Source organism: Protopterus annectens, chromosome 5.part0 (genome assembly GCF_019279795.1).
Source record: "Protopterus annectens isolate FY-2018-M chromosome 5.part0, PAN1.0, whole genome shotgun sequence".
NCBI classification, from domain to species: Eukaryota; Metazoa; Chordata; order Ceratodontiformes; family Protopteridae; genus Protopterus; species Protopterus annectens.
In genome coordinates, this window is record NC_056735.1 from 1,328,745,723 (window position 1) to 1,328,766,278 (window position 20,556).

A 20,556-nucleotide genomic window follows, 5' to 3' on the forward strand; every position below is an offset into this window, starting at 1 on the left:
CACAGACCAAAGTATTTCTTGTGGAATGTCTTATGAAGTATACTGTTAAAATCTGGTATTGCTGAGGCATTTCCCCAAACACTGCTGTCCCACTCAGACAGATGTTCCAAAACCTTGCACACAGATGCATGTGCATGGACACACACAAACAAGCATGTTCACACACCCAGACACATATATATGCAGATATGCATACACATACATACAAAACTAGACACACACACACACACACACACACACACACACACACACACACACACACACACACACACGCACACACATGCATATTCACTCACATGCATAAATACAGACACACACACATATGCATACACATACTGCAAGCACAATTGTATACACACATATGTATACATACGTAAGCAAACACATATGTAGGTAAGCCTGCAGGCATGCTCATACTTACAAAACTACACACACGTGTGTTTGTGTACCAGCATAAGCACACAGATATGCATGTACTTGGACACATTGATGTACTCACATGCACACATTCACATTTATGCACATGCCTAAATATGCATGCACACATCAATACAAAGATGCTTTGGAACACACACACACACACACACACACACACACACACACACACACACACACACACACACACACATGCATATTCACTCACATGCATGCAAATATACACATGTAGAAATGCATGCAAACATACACACCTAAAGAGATGCACACATACACACACACACACACACACACACACACACACACACACACACACACACACACACACACACACACACACACACACACACACACACACACACTCTCAGATGCACAATAAGTGTAACACCTCTTAAAATAAATATCCCCAGCCATAACTCTTCCAACTATCACTAGGGAACATGTCCTCAATGCTCTGTCCAAGGCCAAAAGTATTGCATTGATGTCTCATAATAATCTCCCAGGATGCCTCCTAAATAGCATGAAACATGACCTTTAAGGTCCACTAGAACTTTTCTGGCTTTCTGGGTTTGAAGCAGGAGATGTCAGAAAAGTTCCCACAGGGATAATTGTTTTGTGGCAGCCAAGCATTCATAGCCATGTCACTTTTTGATCCTTTGATGTCAGCTCTTCCTATCATTGAGAATAAGAATTCACCAAACGTTGGATTGTTCACCCAATAATAGGGAACGTGAGCTAGGTTTAGACCGTCAAGAGACAGGTTAGTTTTACCCTGCTGATGATGTGTTGCTCAATAGAAATCCTGCTCAGTATGAGAGGAACCACAAGTTCAGACATTTACTGTATGTGCTTGGCTGAGGTGCCAGTGATGCAAAACTACCATTTGTTGATTATGACTGAACTCATCTGTCAGAATTCCACCTAAATGTAATGGTACCGCAGCGCCACAGATCTCTGGTTGGTCAGGGATAGCCAGCCACAAGGACAGTGAGGAGTGCCACTTTTCATTGGGTCGCCTCTCTCCAGCAAGTTCATGGGGAACCAGGTGCTAAATCATTCATGGATGATGCGATTCTGGGTCAGGGTTTCATTTATAGCAGAGCAGCAAAAAGCTGTGATCCATTGAATTCAGCTCTTGAGCCCAACAGGCTTTGTGATGAATGAATGGAGGACTGAAACTATTATCTCAATGCACAAGGGCTTTGTGATGAATGAATAGAGGACTGAAACTATTATCTCAATGCACAAGGGCAGGCCATCCACAGACCCAGGTAAATACTGACCCATAAGTCTGACTAGTCTCATATGAAAAGCCATGGAAAGAATTGATATGGATATGATAAAGAATGGAAACCTTCAGACACTGGACCCAACTCAGTCTGGTTTCGTCAAGGGCAGGTCATGCCTTCTCAGCCTGGTGGACTTCTTTGAGAAGGTCACTAAGAAATTTATGAGGGCTGAACAATGCATACAGCCTATGTTGGCCTGGCCAAGGAGTTCGACACAATACTCCATTCTGGCATTGTAGACAAGCTCACAAGACTATGTATAAACCCCTACATCACCAGCTGAATAGCCATCTGGCTCACAGACAGGACCAAAAGAATTAGCATAAGGGATTCTACCTCTACAAAAAAGCCAGTCACTAGCAGAGTCCCTCACAGCTCAGTGCTGGGGCCATTTCCTTTTGGCATTTTCTTTACTGAAGTTAAGGCTAATGTCAATGGGCTCTGGCTGACCAAATCTGTAGATGATTGCAAACTAGGAACAGTCACATAATCCCCCAAAGACCAAGAAGGCCTGAGACAAACTAATAACTGATGCCAGAGTCACAGCCTAAAACTCAATGCAAAGAAATGTATAATGGTAACCTTCTTTAAGTAGGTCATCCCAAGAAATTGCTTTATTAATAATACACCACTGACAGTAGGCCATGTGGTCAGGGATTTGAGAATACATATGAACAGTGACTTGGCCTTAGACCATCATGTCTCTACTGTAGTAAGGAAATCATTGTATGTTGGGCAATTATAAGCAAGGGTCCAGCATCCAGGTCCAAAGGGTCTATGTCAAATAATCAAACAGCAACATTGTCAAACATCATCTCATCGATAATGCAGTCTATCAAACCCCCACAGCCCCTGATAATTATATATCCCAACTCTGAGATCGCACTACAGTGGGGAAAAGGGAAAATTTCCTAATCCCTACTGTAACACAATCTCAGTCAGAATGGTTTGACAGATTGCATTGTCGATGAGATGATTCATTCGACAGTGGGGCCGTTTGATACTTTGAAATAGACCCAGTCCAAAAGTGTCATTGTTCTGTTGTACTTGGTCCTCATTTAGTATAATGTCTCCTTTGTTATGTACCTTACCAGGCATATGCAACAAATGGAGCTTCCACAAAGATTCCTTCCAAAAATATACATGGTGTAGAAAACGTGTCCTACATGGACTAAATCAAAGCCATATCACTATACTAGCTCCTACAACCTGCTAAATCTCAGTCTATGCCTGGCCTACAAACCATCCTTTGATCTAGCTCTGATGGATCTACTGCATATCCACAAAACAAATAGCATCAGAAATATCTGAGCCAGGGATTTAGGCCTTGGCTGTAACTGAAACAATACACTTTGGAGGGTTAGATGTGTGTGTCTTACAGATTGCCCCTGCTGAAGAGGCTTCCCATCCTCCAGTCCAGCTCTGATGGAACTACTGCATATCCACAAACCAAATAGTATCCAAAATACCCCATCCAGCGACCTAAACTTTGTAACATAAATAATAAATGTAAGATGGATATGTATGTGTCTCAGAAATTACCCCTTTGGTGGAACAGGCTTCCCATCCATGTGAATCAAAGTTCTTCCTTGCACTTGTTTAAACATAACTTGGACCTGTGGATGTGGAATTGAAAATTTACCAGTAGTCTGGCATCTATGCTTCTATTTGAAGGAGAAAGCTTGTAAATGTGTGACCTTAAGCCCAGGTTATATGCCGAAGTTATATGTACTCCCCATAAAAACCTATGGTATCATACCCTGTCCGACAGTGGGGAAGCACAGGTAGTCTTACAAAGGCCCTTTAGGATGGTTAGCCTAGTAATCACATACAGTCTTATGAACCTATAAAAGAAAGGCAGTCAACATGTTAGTCTATGTATGATAATCTTCTCATAATATCAAAACATATTTTCAGTTCTTAATTTCCTGTCTTAAATGTACCCAAAGTTGTTTGTTTGCTTGACCTGTACTGGCAACTTACTCCACAGGGTAGGAATGTACATATACAGATATATACATATATACATGTGTGTGTGTGTGTGTGTGTGTGTGTGTGTGTGTGTGTGTGTGTGTGTGTGTGTGTGTGTGTGTGTGTGTGTGTGTGTGTGTGTGTGTGTGTGTGTGTGTGTGTGTGTGTGTGTGTGTGTGTGTGTGTGTGTGTCTGTGTGTAAAGGTTAAATAATCAGTGGGACCTTCATTAAGGACAGTTCCAGCAATCAAATACCCAGTGCACACAAACTAATTGAATTGCTATAATATAGTTCAAAGTAGAAAGAAAAGTACCAAATTATATTTTAAAAGATTTTTATTATTATTTTTTTTTGCAACAGAAGGCCAAGCCACCCTGTATCCTGAACACTCCCATAGACTTAAATATATTAACTCTATGATCACACAACAGTGGGGAAGTAAAAAATCTCTAAACCCACCCTGTTATGTGGTGATCACTAATAGACTCAGCAATATTTGATTTACTTAGTTGTTGACCAATCATTGCTGATTAAAATGCATATGATGAGCGCATACTTTGACAAAAATACAGGAGAGCACTTATTTATACATTTTATATATATATATATATATATATATATATATATATATATATATAATGTATGTGTCTGCATTCCTGTTTATCACATTGGTGCCTACCCTTGTGGTCTGAGACATGAATGAAAATGTCAGCAAGAGTCTGTTCAGGAAATGTATTAAATTATTAAACCTTTAAAGGGGTAACTGTCATACACAGCCTACACATGTTCATTAGCATCAGTCGAGATTTCTGTGCATGACACTCTTTTGATGAACTGCATTTTGCCCAACCCTAGGTCGTTACTGTGTTACATAGGCTAGGTGCTTGCCTTTTTAGAGCTTAAAGTTGCTGGGTACATGATACTAACATTATACCTGTGCGTGCACATTTGAATCACATTAAGTAATTTTCTGCACATTTTGTCTGTAGCAAATACATCAAACAGAAATATCTTGAGCTTAGTTCATAAAGATGTAAAATACTCTGTTACAGTAATGTTTTTGAAAATGGCTCAGTCTGTAGAAGTGTCCCAAAAATCAATGCATGATGGAAAAGATGTTATTTAAGAAACATAATAATATGTAGAGTATAGTGTATTAAGCAGCTTGAGATTCAAGGTAGTGGTGGTGTAGCATTATGCAGACAAGGATAATTTTCTATTTGTTAACCTTGTGAGTGTATGTGTGTGTGTGTGTGTGTGTGTGTGTGTGTGTGTGTGTGTGTGTGTGTGTGTGTGTGTGTGTGTGTGTGCACGCATGTGTCTGAGAAAAACAGAGAGAGAGAGAGAGAGAGAGAGGAGTTCATGTCTGATTCTCCCCAAGCTCAAGATAGTGTGGTTGGCCAAAACATCAAATAGCTGTAAGAATGTTTCTTGATACAGTGAGTCCTTTGTTTTGTGTCACAGAACAAATAAGATGTTAGTGCTCATATTCTTCTTTAAAACTTGGATGTACAGTCATTAAATTCCTACTTTTTATATTGTTCTTTTTTGCCTACAGCACCAAATGTGATTCACTATATAATACTGGAAAAAGCCAGCAGTGAAGCTATCCAGATCAGCTGGGTCACAAGCGGAAGCCAAAATAACATTCAGTATACAGTCACCCTGTATAACCAAGACAGTCAACAAACAAATCTAACAGTCACTACTGGAACCCGAGCAGCCTTTGTTGATCTACTGCCTTGTTATTTGTATACTGTGTCGGTACAAATGTCAACCTGTGACACTATACAGAAACAAGAAGTGACCGCTAAGACTGGTATGTCTGCTGATGAATATCTGTGTGCATCAAAACAACAAATGTACTATGTACGATGTATAACTGTTACAGGGTTCACCAGTGTGTCTTCACTTATATTCCTTTGTGAATTCCAGAGCAGCAGACGTCCTCATACTAATGACAGGTGCTGCTACTGACATTTCTTGCTCTGGAAATTGATAAAAACTTAGAGTTATGGAGTACTTCACCACTTAACAGATACTAAAATAATTATAATGCATTAACTATGCACATCCTTTAATCATTATTATTTATTGTTAATGGATGCTTAGAAGTGTTTCTAATTATCTGAAAAGTATAGACTAAAACTTTTTCTCATATAATTGGCATTTTAGGATTTAATTATCATTACATTTGGAACTAATGAGGTCTGTTTACATTCATGACTAAAAAAAATTAAATTAAAATTTTGACATCACTGAGGTAGTAGTGAAGTGTGAAAAAGCATGGCCAGTGTTGCTATTCATCAGTTTTTGGGAAGCCTTATCCTTATAATAAAACCAGAAGTTCTGTGGCAAACAAGACATGAAATGACACACAAACATAAAAGACAAACTGCTGATCTGATATGAGTCATGTTGTATTTTACTTTTTTTTTTTAATTTGGTTTTAAAACAATGAATAAACAAATCAATAAAACAAGTAACTATTTACATAGGTCCAGAGCTGATCACTACATAAAATTTATACGTATCAACAACAATTAATAATTTTCAAACATGATGTATTTTTCTAATGATTCTCCTTAATGTTACTTTTTTAGCTTGTAAAATATATAATGGCAAAACAAAAATCCTTAATCGTTCATATCAACCTGAAATGGCAGACCAGTCCAGCAAAGCATTTCAAGATTTTTATACAGAGTTCGTCACGCAGGTATGTTTCATAGTTCATCCCTTCAAAGTAATAAAGTAGGTGAATTAGTGCTGCTAATGATGATGGAAAATATCTGTTATTAGCAACATTGCTCACTTGATTAAATGTGTTGCATATTAACAGTCAAAATAAGAATTTAGAAGAGATTTCTGAAATACATTACTAAATTAAAGTTACTTAAGATACAGTACCTTTATAGCATCCCATTTACATGATGGATGTGTAGAAATACTACCCTGGAATACAAACTGAAATAATGTTATAACATGAGCATACTATATAAGCAAGTACCTTACAAAATCATAAAATAAGCAAACATCTTCTGTTTTCCCTTGCATTATCTTCATTACCTTCACCATTCTTTCAAGTTATTCTGTTCCTTCAAGAGGCAATATTCAGCTAATGATGAGAGCAATGCCATCAAACTGGCAGATGAGGAAGAGGAGGCACGTTAGATGGTCTATCACAAATCTCCCCATGTTCCAGGGATGTAGATGTGCAAAGGGTCAACCACAATCTGGGACCATGCATTCCTACTGAGTTTAATGTCACCTACCCTACAAGCTGTTACTCTGAGGCCTGCTGGTTTACATCAAGCCTTTGTTTAGGTAGTGCTGCAGCAGCTTGTCTCTGTCCTCTCCTTAAGGTAATAGAGGCTCTACTGCCCAGAACTCCCTCCCTGTGCCAGGTGTTATCATGCCTAATGATTCTGGAGCCATAGGTCTCTAACTCCATAAGCAGGGAACCTGCCCCTTAACCATCAAGCAAGACTAAAACCTTCTATATCTAAGAACCACAAAAACACAACTTTCATTATTACTAGGAAGAATGAGGTTTTAATGTTTTTTTAAATGTTATTTTGCAGGAGCCCAGATTTCTTGCTCAATGCATGCATAGTTGTGTGTCGGCATTTGCAAAGTTGACCATTTGTGGTCAGTTTTATGAACAATGATCTTTGGGTCATTTGCTATTCATGAATAGACCTATATATATATATATATATATATATATATATATATATATATATATATATATATATATATGGGTGCAGTCTGAAACAGCAAAGACTCATATGAGCAAACACTTTTTATGGGGCAAAAAAAGGGATAGTTCATTAAATGGAGTTTTTTGCCAGCAGCCTTTTGCATGATATCAGGTTGCAGCGGGGTAAAGGAATTTACCCTTATCCCACTGTTGTGCAATCTAGAAGTTAATATATATAATTAGCAGAGGGTGCTTCCCCCTGCAAAAACAGTTTTACTTTTTATATTTTCAATCACTTTATATACAACATACATATACATATTATAATATACAATATACGTATACATATTATATATACTATGTGTATATATATATATATATATATATATATATATATATATATATATGTATAATATACACAACCCATGCTTATATGTGGAATTCACATTTGACATGACATATCTCCCTTTATCATGTATAATATGCCTCCACATATACTTTAGCTATTCATTTTAGACAGTCTGCATTATCACCTTTTTTGATTTCTGACAGTGTGTGCTTGCTTATCTCGTTTAGTGTTTGAGCTCGTCTTTTAGAACAAAGCCAGTAACAAATGTACATTTTTTAGCATTTTATACAATTCATCTTTATCGTGCAATATTTGTCTCCAGCGAATATTTGATACAAAGAAATAATCTCTACCCTATTCTTTAGTAGAGATAAGACATTTATAACTCATCGCCGGTGATGGATTTATGTTTTAACACAAGGAACATATAAGTATGCGTCTTGTTAAAGCATGTACAAAGTTGGCGATAAATTGAGTTTTATACAAGGGGTAGTAAGATCTTTGAGTGCGGCACACTTCCGTGCCTTATTTGTAAGTATGTTCGATTATTTACTGGTGCTATAGCGACGTAGGCATGCACCTAGGCGCCTAGAATGATGTCATTATCAGCCGACATCAATCCCAATGTAGCGTTCTTACAACATTGGTGAGATGCCTTTTTACAGCATTTGAATAGACGAATGATGAGGATTTAAAAATTCTGCAATACAATAAAAGGTTGGTTTCTCATTATTTTGTATGTATCTGATGAAGCGGTGCTATACACCGTGAAAGCGCTTATTTTAACTGTTGAATAAATACGCTATTTTCGACATTTTTAACCTGATGTTTATGGACTGGCTCTATTATTGCTGAACAGTTTTTGGTCCTGTGAAATTGCTTGGGTCGAGATGACCGTTTGAAAAAAGGGAAGGATCTACCAACAATTGTTTTTGGAGTTGAGTTGCATCTAGCGTTTAGCTATTCGATCAGTGTGTTCAATCGTACTGGCGAGGAAATTGTGTTTTGGGACTGTACACTGTATTTATGATATTTAAGCTCCTTCATTTGGGTACGTTTTGTATATATATATATATATATATATATATATATATAGTGTATGTGTGTGTGTGTGTGTGTTGTGTGTATTGTTACCAAACATCATGTAAATTCATTTATTTAGGTTTTTATGCTGTTCTTTTCATTGTGTACTGTGCTGGTGGAGTGGTATGTGTTGTTTTGCTTTTTGTTATGGTTATTGTTGGTGGGTAGTGTTATTTATAATACTTCTTGTTAGTGGTTGTATTTTTTTTTTGGTATATTGATCACAAAAGCAAAGCTATCACATTTGGTTTTATGATGATGAGTGATTCAACATTTTCTTTTCATTCAGCTGTTGCTTTGTTTAAATAGCTGCTATCAAGTGCCCATCAGACTTGCAGACAAAGTCAAAAAAGTATTTTTACAAAACATACTCCAAGTACATAATATGTACCAAGTATAAAATCAGAGTCAGATGGGAAATAAACAAATCAAATGAAATAGCATGATTTTAAGAGTGTGGCAGTGCAGAATGCAAATGTCATATACGTATTTCTAGAACTTACTCTGCAGTTAACAAAGTATCAGGAACGTTATGGGAAGTGACAGCAAGAAACGCAAATGAATGATATAAGTATTTTAAAGTATTCGGGAAGAAGGGTGGTGGTTAACAAGGGAGTTATCTAAGAACACATGCTACGAAGCCTATGTAAGACAGCTGAGAGAAAGAGTTACACATTCTGCTGTCAACAAGAGGGAAAGGCATTAAACTGGTCAGTTTGGGAAATAAATATGTCCACAAGTAAGGACACGAAGAAGGTTCATCAGAATCTGCATTCACAGTGAGATAAGTCTTAACTAAACTGGAGCTCTACATTTAAAGTTGTTCCAAGCAAATCAGATGTAGTCCCTCAAAATGGGAAAATACATAGTACGATACAAATAAACCCTTGGTTGGCACAAATTGATCTGAAGTTTTGAATGCAGAGTTAAACCTGAAAGTATGACAAGTGTGGCAGGTCAGACAGCTACTAAAGGTGAAATAAAGCAATAGAGAGAGAGAGAGAGAGAGAGAGAGATGCACATTTTAGGGTGTATCTTGGTCTGAGAAAGTCACACCCAAAGATTGGGTAGCAGGTTTTGTTATAAGTAATAAGAGATCAAGCTATGTATAATCATTCACAGATCACAGCAGCATCACTAGATTATAATGTCATAATGAATGAGAGGGAGATAAGGGGGAACATGACAACTACTGAAAAAAGAAAGAGAAGTACTGTTTGGTACTTAAAAAAAGAGCATCACTCACCAATCCTTAGTCAGACGTGCAGAATATAAAAACATGTTCAGTGAGAATTAAAGAAGGATTACAGATAACTACCCCTGTTCTAAATGTGCCTGGCCGGTCAGGATGTGTAAATTAGGTATTCAGCAGTCATGTTGTGTAAATTATATATTCAGTAACATTATCATTCACCCTTGTGCTTAGTCAGGGAATGACTGTTCTTTTTTTGGCAATTAGTTAAACAGCATTCTGACTGGCCTGAAAGGTACACCACGACCTAAATATAGTATATGTATTCACCATCCTAACTAAAGTACCAACGTGCTAGAGTCAGTTCAGGAGATTTAAATAAAACAACAAAATGCAAGGCTCAGGTAATAAATCAGTACTAAACACCAGATCTGACAGATGATGGTTGGACATTTCGGATTTCCTGCATAACTATAGAGGGGTCTATATTATATATTCGAAGCTTCAAAATTTCGAACCTCATATATTCGACAACATATGAGCAAAACTAGAACCTTGAATATATAATAAAAAAGTTAAAAAAAAACATACCTTAACAGTCTGAGCAGGGGGGCACACACCCCTGCACACCCCACTTGGGGGGGGCTATGCCCCCCACACACCCCTATTTAAATATACCAACTCTGAGACTGCACTTTAGTGCAGAAAAGGGAAATTTTCCCATTCTGCACATAATGAGCCGTTGCCTTTCACCTTTGAACTTTTCAAAGTTCGATCATATGGTGTCGACCATATGACATTCTAACTTTGAAACGTTCAGCAATTTAATAGGGACCCTTATAGAGTAGTGAACTACCAGTTAGGTAATTAGTCAGGTAATGTGTAGATCATTTAGTCACAAAGTAAACCGATTACTAGTGAGCAGATCATATGAGTGAACTTAGCACCAGAGAAGTCCCAGACTGCATTGTTAAATATTTGGCAGTAGTGAGTGCATTTTCATCTGTGACAGCTGTGCTCATATAATCCCTGCAAAATCCATATTGTTTCTAGCAAAGAGTATAATTAAACAGCCATTACACAATGGGCAAGTTTTACCTGCTTTTGAAGTGCATTTGAAACAGGAGGTAAACCCAAGAGTCTCACTCAAATGAGTCCTGCAACAGCACTGAAACAGAGAATGTTTAATTCCCACTGAGTGGTGAAATGACTGCAATACTTCTTTTATCTGTTATATTGTATTGCCACATTTGAATTGTATTTTAATATAATATACTGTCTTCATTGTGAAAAACTTCCATGTACATCCTAAACCAGTTTGCAATCATAATTTCAAACATGTTTGTTGCAAATACTTACGTACTCAGAAAACATTGTCGAAAGTTCTGATAATCCAAACCACGATAATGGTGCAAAAAGACAAATAATCAAAAAGGTACACCAATCCAGAAAGTGAAGTAATGGTGATGAAGTATCTTATCCCGTACACTCAAGACAAGGTAAAATAGAAAATTAACACCAACAAAATGGTACAAGCCATTTTCGTCCAAAAATATAAGGCTTCATCAGATAAAAACATCACAAACCCCTCATTACTTAAATACAATTTAAAACAGATAAAAACCAATCAGCATCATGAATTAATAATCCAATAAGACAACCCTAATAGATACCATTCTAGTTAAAACAAAATACAGAAACTATAGGAAGGGTGTATATATCATACAATAATTAATTAATAAAATTTACTGAGTAAAATTTAGTTGTTCATAAAACTAAAAACTCATAAAATGTATTTAGTGAAAATAAACCATAAGTATAAAAATGTAGTGACAAAAGGACCGTGCTTTCACAATTTGGATGCCCTAAGTCTCAATAGTGATGACAGGTTGATGTTATCATTCAACCCAGGTAACCTCTCAGCATCAAGCATCACCTGCCGAAACAGCTCACGAAACTCAAGCCTTGCCTCCCAAGGGCCACCCCTAATGTCCTTGGATACCTGCTCAATTACATAAAATGTAAAACTAGCCCCTTTTCACAACAAAGTGTGTTTAAAAAGCGCATTACAATCACTTTTGTTCCTGATGTCATAAAGGTGCTCGTAGACACTTCTTTTCAGCATCCTCTCCATCTTTCCCAGATAAAATCCCTGACAGGCCTTACAGGTTGCCAAATACACCACACCAAAGGTGTTACAATGCGTATAAATGTTGTTTCTGATCTCCCTTTCCCTACAACTTAAATTGACAACCTCACAATTGGCCATAAAGCCACACTGTGCACACCTTCCACAGCTGTAAGTACCTGTTTTGGTGCGACTATTGGAAACAGTTTTGTACTGATGACCCTCCAAAAGGTCTTTCAAATTTTTCCCTTTCCTGTATACAAAATGTATCGGGTCATGTTGAATGGCTCTAAGATCAGTAAACTGAAGAAATTTAGCTCATTCATTTTGAATCATCCGACTCATACAGGGGGCATTACCCCCAAATTCCATTGAAAAGATTTGGTTAACATCAATTGCCTTTTCAGGCCTAGTCCCAAACTTATCAAGGGGGCCCTTCCCTAACAGGGGAAAATAGAGCTCACCCCTTTTCTCAGTAACTCCATTCCTGTATTTGTTGACTATATTTCTGGGATATCCTCTCTCCAAAAAGTACTGCTCCAAAGTGTCGCACTCCTCTTTAAAATCAGACTCCATGGAAGTCAGGCAGCTAATTCTAATGAATTGCCCCTTGATAATCCCTAACTTCTGGTGTAAGGGATGTGCACTGGAGAAATGCAGATAGGAGTTTGAAAACGTGTTGTTACAAAACACCTTGGAACAAAAAACAGTTTTCTTAATGCAAACATCCAAATATTTCATGTAAAACACTTTGTGTGTAAAGGTCAAAAAAGAAGTGGTGGAAGCTAAAAAATCTAAAAACTCCCTGAACCTATCTTGGGTGCTCGTCCAGAACAGGCAAATGTCATCCAAGAACCTCTAATACAAAGACCGACTGCCTGAAACTCTGAGTTGAGCACATATTTTCTTTCCCACCAGGATAGCACAATGTTAGCATAAGTGGGGGCACAATGGCTCCCCATGGCTACCCCGGTAATTTGCTGAAAAAATTTCCCAGAAAAATATAAAAAAATTGTTCCTTAGAACCAATTCCGTTAACCTCAATAAAAGTCGTGTTTCATTGTGAGATACCCCTTTCTCAACCAAGGAGTCCTCAAGCCACCCCAACCCCACATCGTAGGGTATAACAGAAAAACGATCCTTTATGTCAATAGTGACAAAAGTTGGGTTATCTCTAATAAGCCCTGGATCAATATTTCTCAGAAAGTCCCAGGAATCCTTAAGCAGTTCATTTTCTGTACCCCACAATCTTTTTAATTCAAGGTCAACATACCTCGCCAGGCATGCAGTTTTAGAACCCTCAGCCGAAACAATTGGATGTAGTGGGGGTTAGTGTTGTCTTTATGGACCTTGGCAATCCCAAAAATACGAGGTATTAGTGGAGTAGAATTTACCAAGTAGTTGTACCCATCAAGATCAATAAGCCCTTCAAGAAGTAAATCTTGTAATTCTATATCTATCTTCCTGTAGGCTATGTTGATTTCATTCTTAGAAACTTGGTGATAGGTTCTCATGTCCCCTAATAGGTCCATCATTTTAGCCTCATAATCAGTGTTGTCCATTATAACCACACCCCCACCTTTGTCTGGTTTCATCACCCGAATATTTTTATCACTTGACATGCGGTGTATAATACATCTCTCCTCTTTGGTGAGGTTTGGGGGGGTTATAAGAACTGGAATCCGCAAACCTCAACTGCTGTTTAACCACCTTCTCAAAACTTTTTATCTGAGTATGAGGGGGAGGGTTAAAAGTGCTCCATCTTCGTGGCTTATCTGGGGGGAGGGTAGGTCCATCCTGTTTTTTTAAAAAGTAATTCAAAGTTTAGCTTCTGAGTGAAGCATTTCAAATCTAAAATAAGCCTAGTTAGATTACACTTCCTTCTGGGTACAAATTTAAAACCTTTAGGAAAAAAGGTTAAAGTGTTCAACAGTAAGATCAATATTACTGTAAATGAAAATCTTAAAACCCTTATAGGAGTGCTGGTAACCAAGCATCTTAATAAAAATAGAATCATTCCTAATATCGTCCAAAACCCCTCCCCCCTTGATTTAAAGCCACGAAAGGAATAGTTCGTTTGATTATGAGTTTTTAACCTCTCAGACCTTCGGGGACCTTCCTCAATATAGTCACCACCACCTATACAAGGTTCAACTAAATTAGTTTCACCCCTGTTGGTGCCACCAGTACAGTCATATGAATCAGGGTCGTTGGTCCTAAAAGGCTTTTTATTGCCATTATTAGGCACTGGATAACTCTTTTTTTTCTCTATATTCTCCAATGTCCCTATTAAGGTTCTTATTTTTTGTATTAACAGCATTCAGACATTTTTTATCCACATCATCAAACACCATATTGTACATAGACTTCTCCTCAGCTATAGTGTGCATCAAATCATTAGTAATAATCTCATTCAGTTCGTCAATCTGAGGTTTGAGCTTACTTAAAACAATCTCATTATGTCATATAATAAGTCTAACTACATCCAATCCACAATGATTGAATACTTCCACCATTTCATTAAACAATTCAGAATCAGGTCCAAAATTGTTAGGGAATTTGTAAACCCTAAGTCCTTTGGGTACAATGTTTCTTCCTAAACATTCTCTTAAATAGTCATTGTCCACACATAACATTTTGTATTTCAAAAGCAACCCAGCTAATTTATCAAGAATTTCATTGTAGCTAACACCCCCCCTTAACCAATCTGCAATTTGTTGGTATCAAAAATATATTTATTGTTTAACCAGTTCGAGAAGTCTCTAACATTCATATTATTAAAACCAGCATTGTTAACACAGTCAACTGCCGGTTTCTGAGCATCTGTGTTATCTCCATTCATTCGTAGGGAACTCTCCAAAAAGTTATCCCCCTGCGAGATGGATCCACTTCCAGCTCCACAAAAATAGTCCCTTTCGTTTGTACCACAAGCCCCTACATCTCCATTAGTGAAATGAAGATTAGTGTCTGCTAACTTTCTCATCCCTTCCGGATTACAAGGAATAGAACCAGAAAGGAAACCAGCAAAAGAGTTACCGATAGGAATGGGAATTTCAAACAGCTGCGAAAGATGGCCAATAAGCCTTCTGGTTTCACCCAAACAGTCATTCTTCCCCTCAGAAACAAGGGAAGTAGATCCTTTGCTTCCTGCCATCATAAAAAAAACAATAATCCAAACCACGATAATGATGCAAAAAGGCAAATAATCAAAAATGTACACCAATCCAGAAAGTGAAGTAATGGTAATGAAGTACTTTATCCCGTACACTCAAGACAAGGTAAAATAGAAAATTAACACCAACAAAATGGTACAAGCCATTTTTGTCCAAAAATATAAGACTTCATCAGATAAAAACATCACAAACCCCTCATTACTTAAAAACAGTTTAAAACAGATAAAAACCAATCAGCATCATGAATTAATAACCCAATAAGACAACCCTAATAGATACCATTCTAGTTAAAACAAAATACAGAAAATATAGGAAGGGTGTATATATCATACAATAATTAATTAATAAAATTTACTGAGTAAAATTTTGTTGTTCATAAAAATATATAATAATATTGTCTGTATTTTGTTTTAACTAGAAAGGTATCTGTTAGGGTTGTCTTATTGGATTATTAATTCATGATGCTGATTGTTTTTTTTTATCTGTTTTAAATTGTATTTAAGTAATGAGGGGTTTGTGACGTTTTTATCTGATGAAGTCTTATATTTTTGGATGAAAATGGCTTGTACCATTTTGTTGGCATTAATTTTCTATTTTACCTTGTCTTGAGTGTATGGAATAAAGTACTTCACCACTATTACTTCGCTTTCTGGATATGTGTACCTTTTTGAAAGTTATGATAGTGACTGAGAAAAAGAAGGAACAAAAAAAATGTTGACAATTATTTTTCGAACATACCACCACATCCAGTTCCATACAACACACATTTTGCAGGGGGCAAGCCCCCATGCACCCTCCACAACCCCTGCTACTTATATATACAAACTCCAAGATCACACTACAGTGAGGGAAAGGGCACATTTCCCGATCCCCACTATAATAGTGCGATCTCCACTTAATATGCTGAATTCACAACAGCAAATGCAGAATACCATTCACTGTTGTGCATTCAGCAAGTTTTTTTTCATACATACAGACTGTGCAAACTTACTTTCAGATATCCATCATTGCACACTTCAGCCACGACATTTTGATGGTACACCCCTAAACCCATCCCTGCTGTCTCATATCAGTGCATTGAGACAGAACAGCTATGGAGTTCACATTATAGAGTGGTGTTATTTTAAAAATGTGAGAAATGCCTTTGTAAAATAATGCCAGTTTATAATAGTAATAGAGATGACAAAGTCATAAATAGTTTGTATTTTTAACCATGATGAGGTGCTGTAGTTTGGTCACTGGGTCTCTGCTCTCTGCATGAAAAAACAGTCCCCACCATTAGTGACCATAATCTTTGCCATGGTGGTACTTAATTTTTGCATGATATAAAATGTTGATAATACTAGCACATTAATGAAGTTGAAACTATAATCTCCAGTGGGTGGTGTAGTCTCCATTATGGATGGGGAACTGAAAAGATCATATTTGGAAGTTTGTACAAAAATTGTATCAGGCACACAGGATGTCTGAGGAAGAACATCAAAGAGGGATGATTTCCTTTAGTCCAAGGCAAATACTTAGGTCAAACTTCAAAAAAACAACGAAAGTCTCCCTTTTTTCGACATTTTTGAAGGGAGGCAAGCTCCCCCCCCTCACCCCCACACCCCCCTGCATATTATATATACCAACTCAGCAACTGCACTACAGTGGGGAAAAAGGTAAATTCCCAGATCCTCACTGTACAGCGATCTCCATCCAAAAGCTTTGAGTTTTCAGGAACTCGATCATAACATCACGACAATATGAATTTCGAGTTTCTGAAAACTCAAGCTTCTGAAGGGAACCCATATATATATATATATATATATATATATATATATATATATATATATATATATATATATATATTTACTATTGTTTGTTTGAACGGCAAAACATTTGCCATTCGAAATAACAAAAAGTAATACCAAACACAAACATTCTGAATGGCCACAATGTCGACCCAAATGATTGACACATTTGAGTCGGCATTATTGCCAAAACCATCACATTATAACCATATAGGAGCTAATGTAAATCAGACTCCTATATGACATATCATGTTTTACCCCCGCTACTAATATATTCTAACTCTGAGATCACACTACAGTGGGGATATGGATGAATCTCCAATCCCCACTGTACCTCGATCTACTGCATTCGCATATGTGTGTTTGACTATCCCATCCATTTGAATTTTGTGCACGACATTCTGATTTTCGGCAGCAGTGCTGCCGACAGACTGCCGTTTTCACAAATCATAGTAAACCATATATATATATATATATATATATATATATATATATATATATATATATATACACACACACACACACACACACATATATATTTATAGATGAGAAATTGATATGTGATTTCTGTGATTGATCAGCGCAACTTAATTCCAAAAGTGCAATCTGGCCATTACTTGAAATGCAATGGGGCAGCTCAAAATAAGTCTTTTTTGCAGTGCAACCACAGGTAGGGACTCCTACACCCATTCAACTTATAGTTTGCAACTCTGCATCACACATCATCAGGGTAAGGAGAAACTTCCCTAATACAGGGTACAGTAGTCTTGGATGAAGCCCTTGTTTCACTCCGGAATGAGTGATCAATTGATTTCTAAGATTTTGTGCTCTGGGAAAATACATACTCTGGAGATGTACATGTCAAAGTAAGGGACCTAGCTCTTAACTTTGAAGTACTCCATTATGCAATGAGTTTGAATATGAAATACTATTTTCCATGTTTCCATTATATGAATTAATAACATTTATCCCGGTAGTTATGAAACCATGATAAAGAAAATGTACCCAGATCAGTGCTGATATCTTTTGTTTAAGAAGCATGATATGGCAGATCAGGTCAAGTACTTTCCAGAAATCCTAATGCATGGCAAGCACAATGTCATTTTGTCTTAGTTCAGTTTTTACTCTGTGTATAGCATTAAAATAAGCTGGTTTCTATATCAGATTATTTCCCAAAATCATATTTAGTTATCTGTTAACATGCCATGGGAAACAAAGTAAAGTTGTAACTGCTTATGAATAATGTATTTTACAATCTCTGTAAGGAAGCACAATAGGTAGGTTGATTTTTAAATAGCTATAGATATAGATGGATAGATATACACACACAAACACATACACATATTTACACACACACATTCTATCGGAGTAGTAGACAAGAAGATTGTAGTGTTTACTTACAGTTACAATAGAGAAATTAACACCTTAAATCTTTTAATTTTATTTTTTCCATTTCAGCTGAAAGCAAACTTAATCGATACAATCACTGACTATCTTAAATCTGGAAAAATGCGTGTAGTAATCAATAGCCTCCGGAATGGAAGTGTGGATGTTAAGTTTTATATTGCTGCTGCTCTGGAAGTGCCACTGACATTACAAGAGATCTCAGATTCCTATATAAAAGCCCTTAACAAAAGTGACCTACAGATTGACCTCCGGGTAACAGAAATAGCTGGTATGCAAAAAAATGAAGGATGGTGCATGCTAAAAAGCTTGGAATTCTTTCTAAAAATCATTAGTGTTTAAATGTTGTATACTGCAGTACATGATGTTGGTGTCATACATTTGGTATGCTGTATTGTTGAATGTATTTAGTCATGTGGTGAGTGCACTAATCCAGTTTAAGCACATTCTCTCACTACTGAAAGTGATTTTTTGCACCCACAGTGGGAAATTTAGATGTGACACAAGGGAACTTTTCCCTACATATCTAGTACATGTCAAGGGGTATTCCTTTAGCCGGGGAGAATGAGACTTGCTGTGCTGCATTCAAAACTAGTGCTAGAGTGCTGAGGGAAGGATAACTATTGCTTAAACTATGATAACAGAAGAAGGAGTGAAGCTGCTGTAAAATGTGTGCAGTTATGTTTATAAATGATTTATAACTGTTAATTCACATACACAGCAAATACCTTAAGCATATCTAATACTAAAGCTGTGAAAGCTGAAATAATTACAGACAATAATATTCCAGTGCAGAACTATAACTGAACTGATATTTCAGTAGTATGACATATAGCTTTTAAGGGTCTAAAGACCCATTCATGTTATTTAGAAAGATGCACAGTTGCAAGGCCTTACAGTGGGATACATACAGCACTATCACTGCAAAAGTAGTGCACAGACAAAATATGTTGCTCTTATAATCTGATCACCATTCCCACAGAAGCTCCTAGGTATTCTTCCAGAAATCCATGATTGATTAGTTGTCCTTTACATGAAATGGAGATATTAAGCATGAAGAGTTCCCAGATCTTTCACTAGTCAAGTGTATAAGTGTTTATTTTATTACACACCACTGATGTTTATGCACCTAATGTTCTTTATGAAGGATGTAATGCTACTGCTTGTTTCATTAAACATAATATACAAATTCTGGATTCAGGCTGCTGCACAGTAGGTTGCTAACTTGTGTATCAAAGCAGTGTTTACAACATACCTTAGTATTGTTACTAACTATGGTTACCTCATTGTTTATTACAGCAACAAACAGCTGTGCCGTAGGACTAAATGACTGCTCTCAGAATGCACTGTGCACTCCTATAGGAGCAACATATTCCTGTAGCTGTTTGCCTGGCTTTGTGGATCTGAGTCCCAATGTTCCTGGAAGAACTTGTCAAGGTAAGAGAACTCTTAGCATTATACAACAAAATGTAATGAATTTGAAACAGCCGGATATAGGTTGGACCAAATTTTCACACACACACACACACACACACACACACACACACACACACACACACACACACACACACACACAGCACTACTTCTAGAACCATTAATACATAGACCATGCATAAATGAATGATTGAATGGTGCTAAGATCAGCCTTGGTGCATAATGGGGCAGTAAGTATTTATCTAGACAGTCATCACTGATTCACTGGACAAGAAGAGTTTTGTTACAGGTTACATGGCAGTCAGCTATAATCCCTGACTGTCAAGTAAAACTTACTAGGAAGATTGGAGAAATATGTTAGTGTATAAAAATACATAGAAAACAGAAAAAAGCAGGGAGGGAGGGCTACCACATCTCTCCAAGGGACACTGCTGGAGTGGTTCCCTGGCAGTCCACGTGTGTGACAACTGCAACTGACATTACATCAGGAGGATTGAGTTGGCTCATAGACAGATAAAACCTGTACTATGATCCAGGTAATCCATATTTGACTACTGGTTCAGGCACCTCTAGAAGCTGGCAGGGGAGTGAGTGAGTGAGTGAGTGA

The 20,556-nt window shown here is 37.1% G+C and overlaps 1 protein-coding gene across 1 annotated transcript in view; it reads left to right on the forward strand.

The window, feature by feature from the left end:
* LOC122802362 (mucin-16-like) overlaps positions 1–20,556 on the forward strand; it is a 158,781-nt gene that overhangs the window by 107,912 nt on the left and 30,313 nt on the right. The window contains exons 4-7 of the mRNA XM_044071997.1: positions 5,255–5,515; positions 6,300–6,412; positions 18,570–18,786; positions 19,815–19,952. Of these exons, the coding sequence (XP_043927932.1) occupies positions 5,255–5,515; positions 6,300–6,412; positions 18,570–18,786; positions 19,815–19,952 (729 nt within the window). The remainder of the gene's footprint in view (positions 1–5,254; positions 5,516–6,299; positions 6,413–18,569; positions 18,787–19,814; positions 19,953–20,556) is intronic.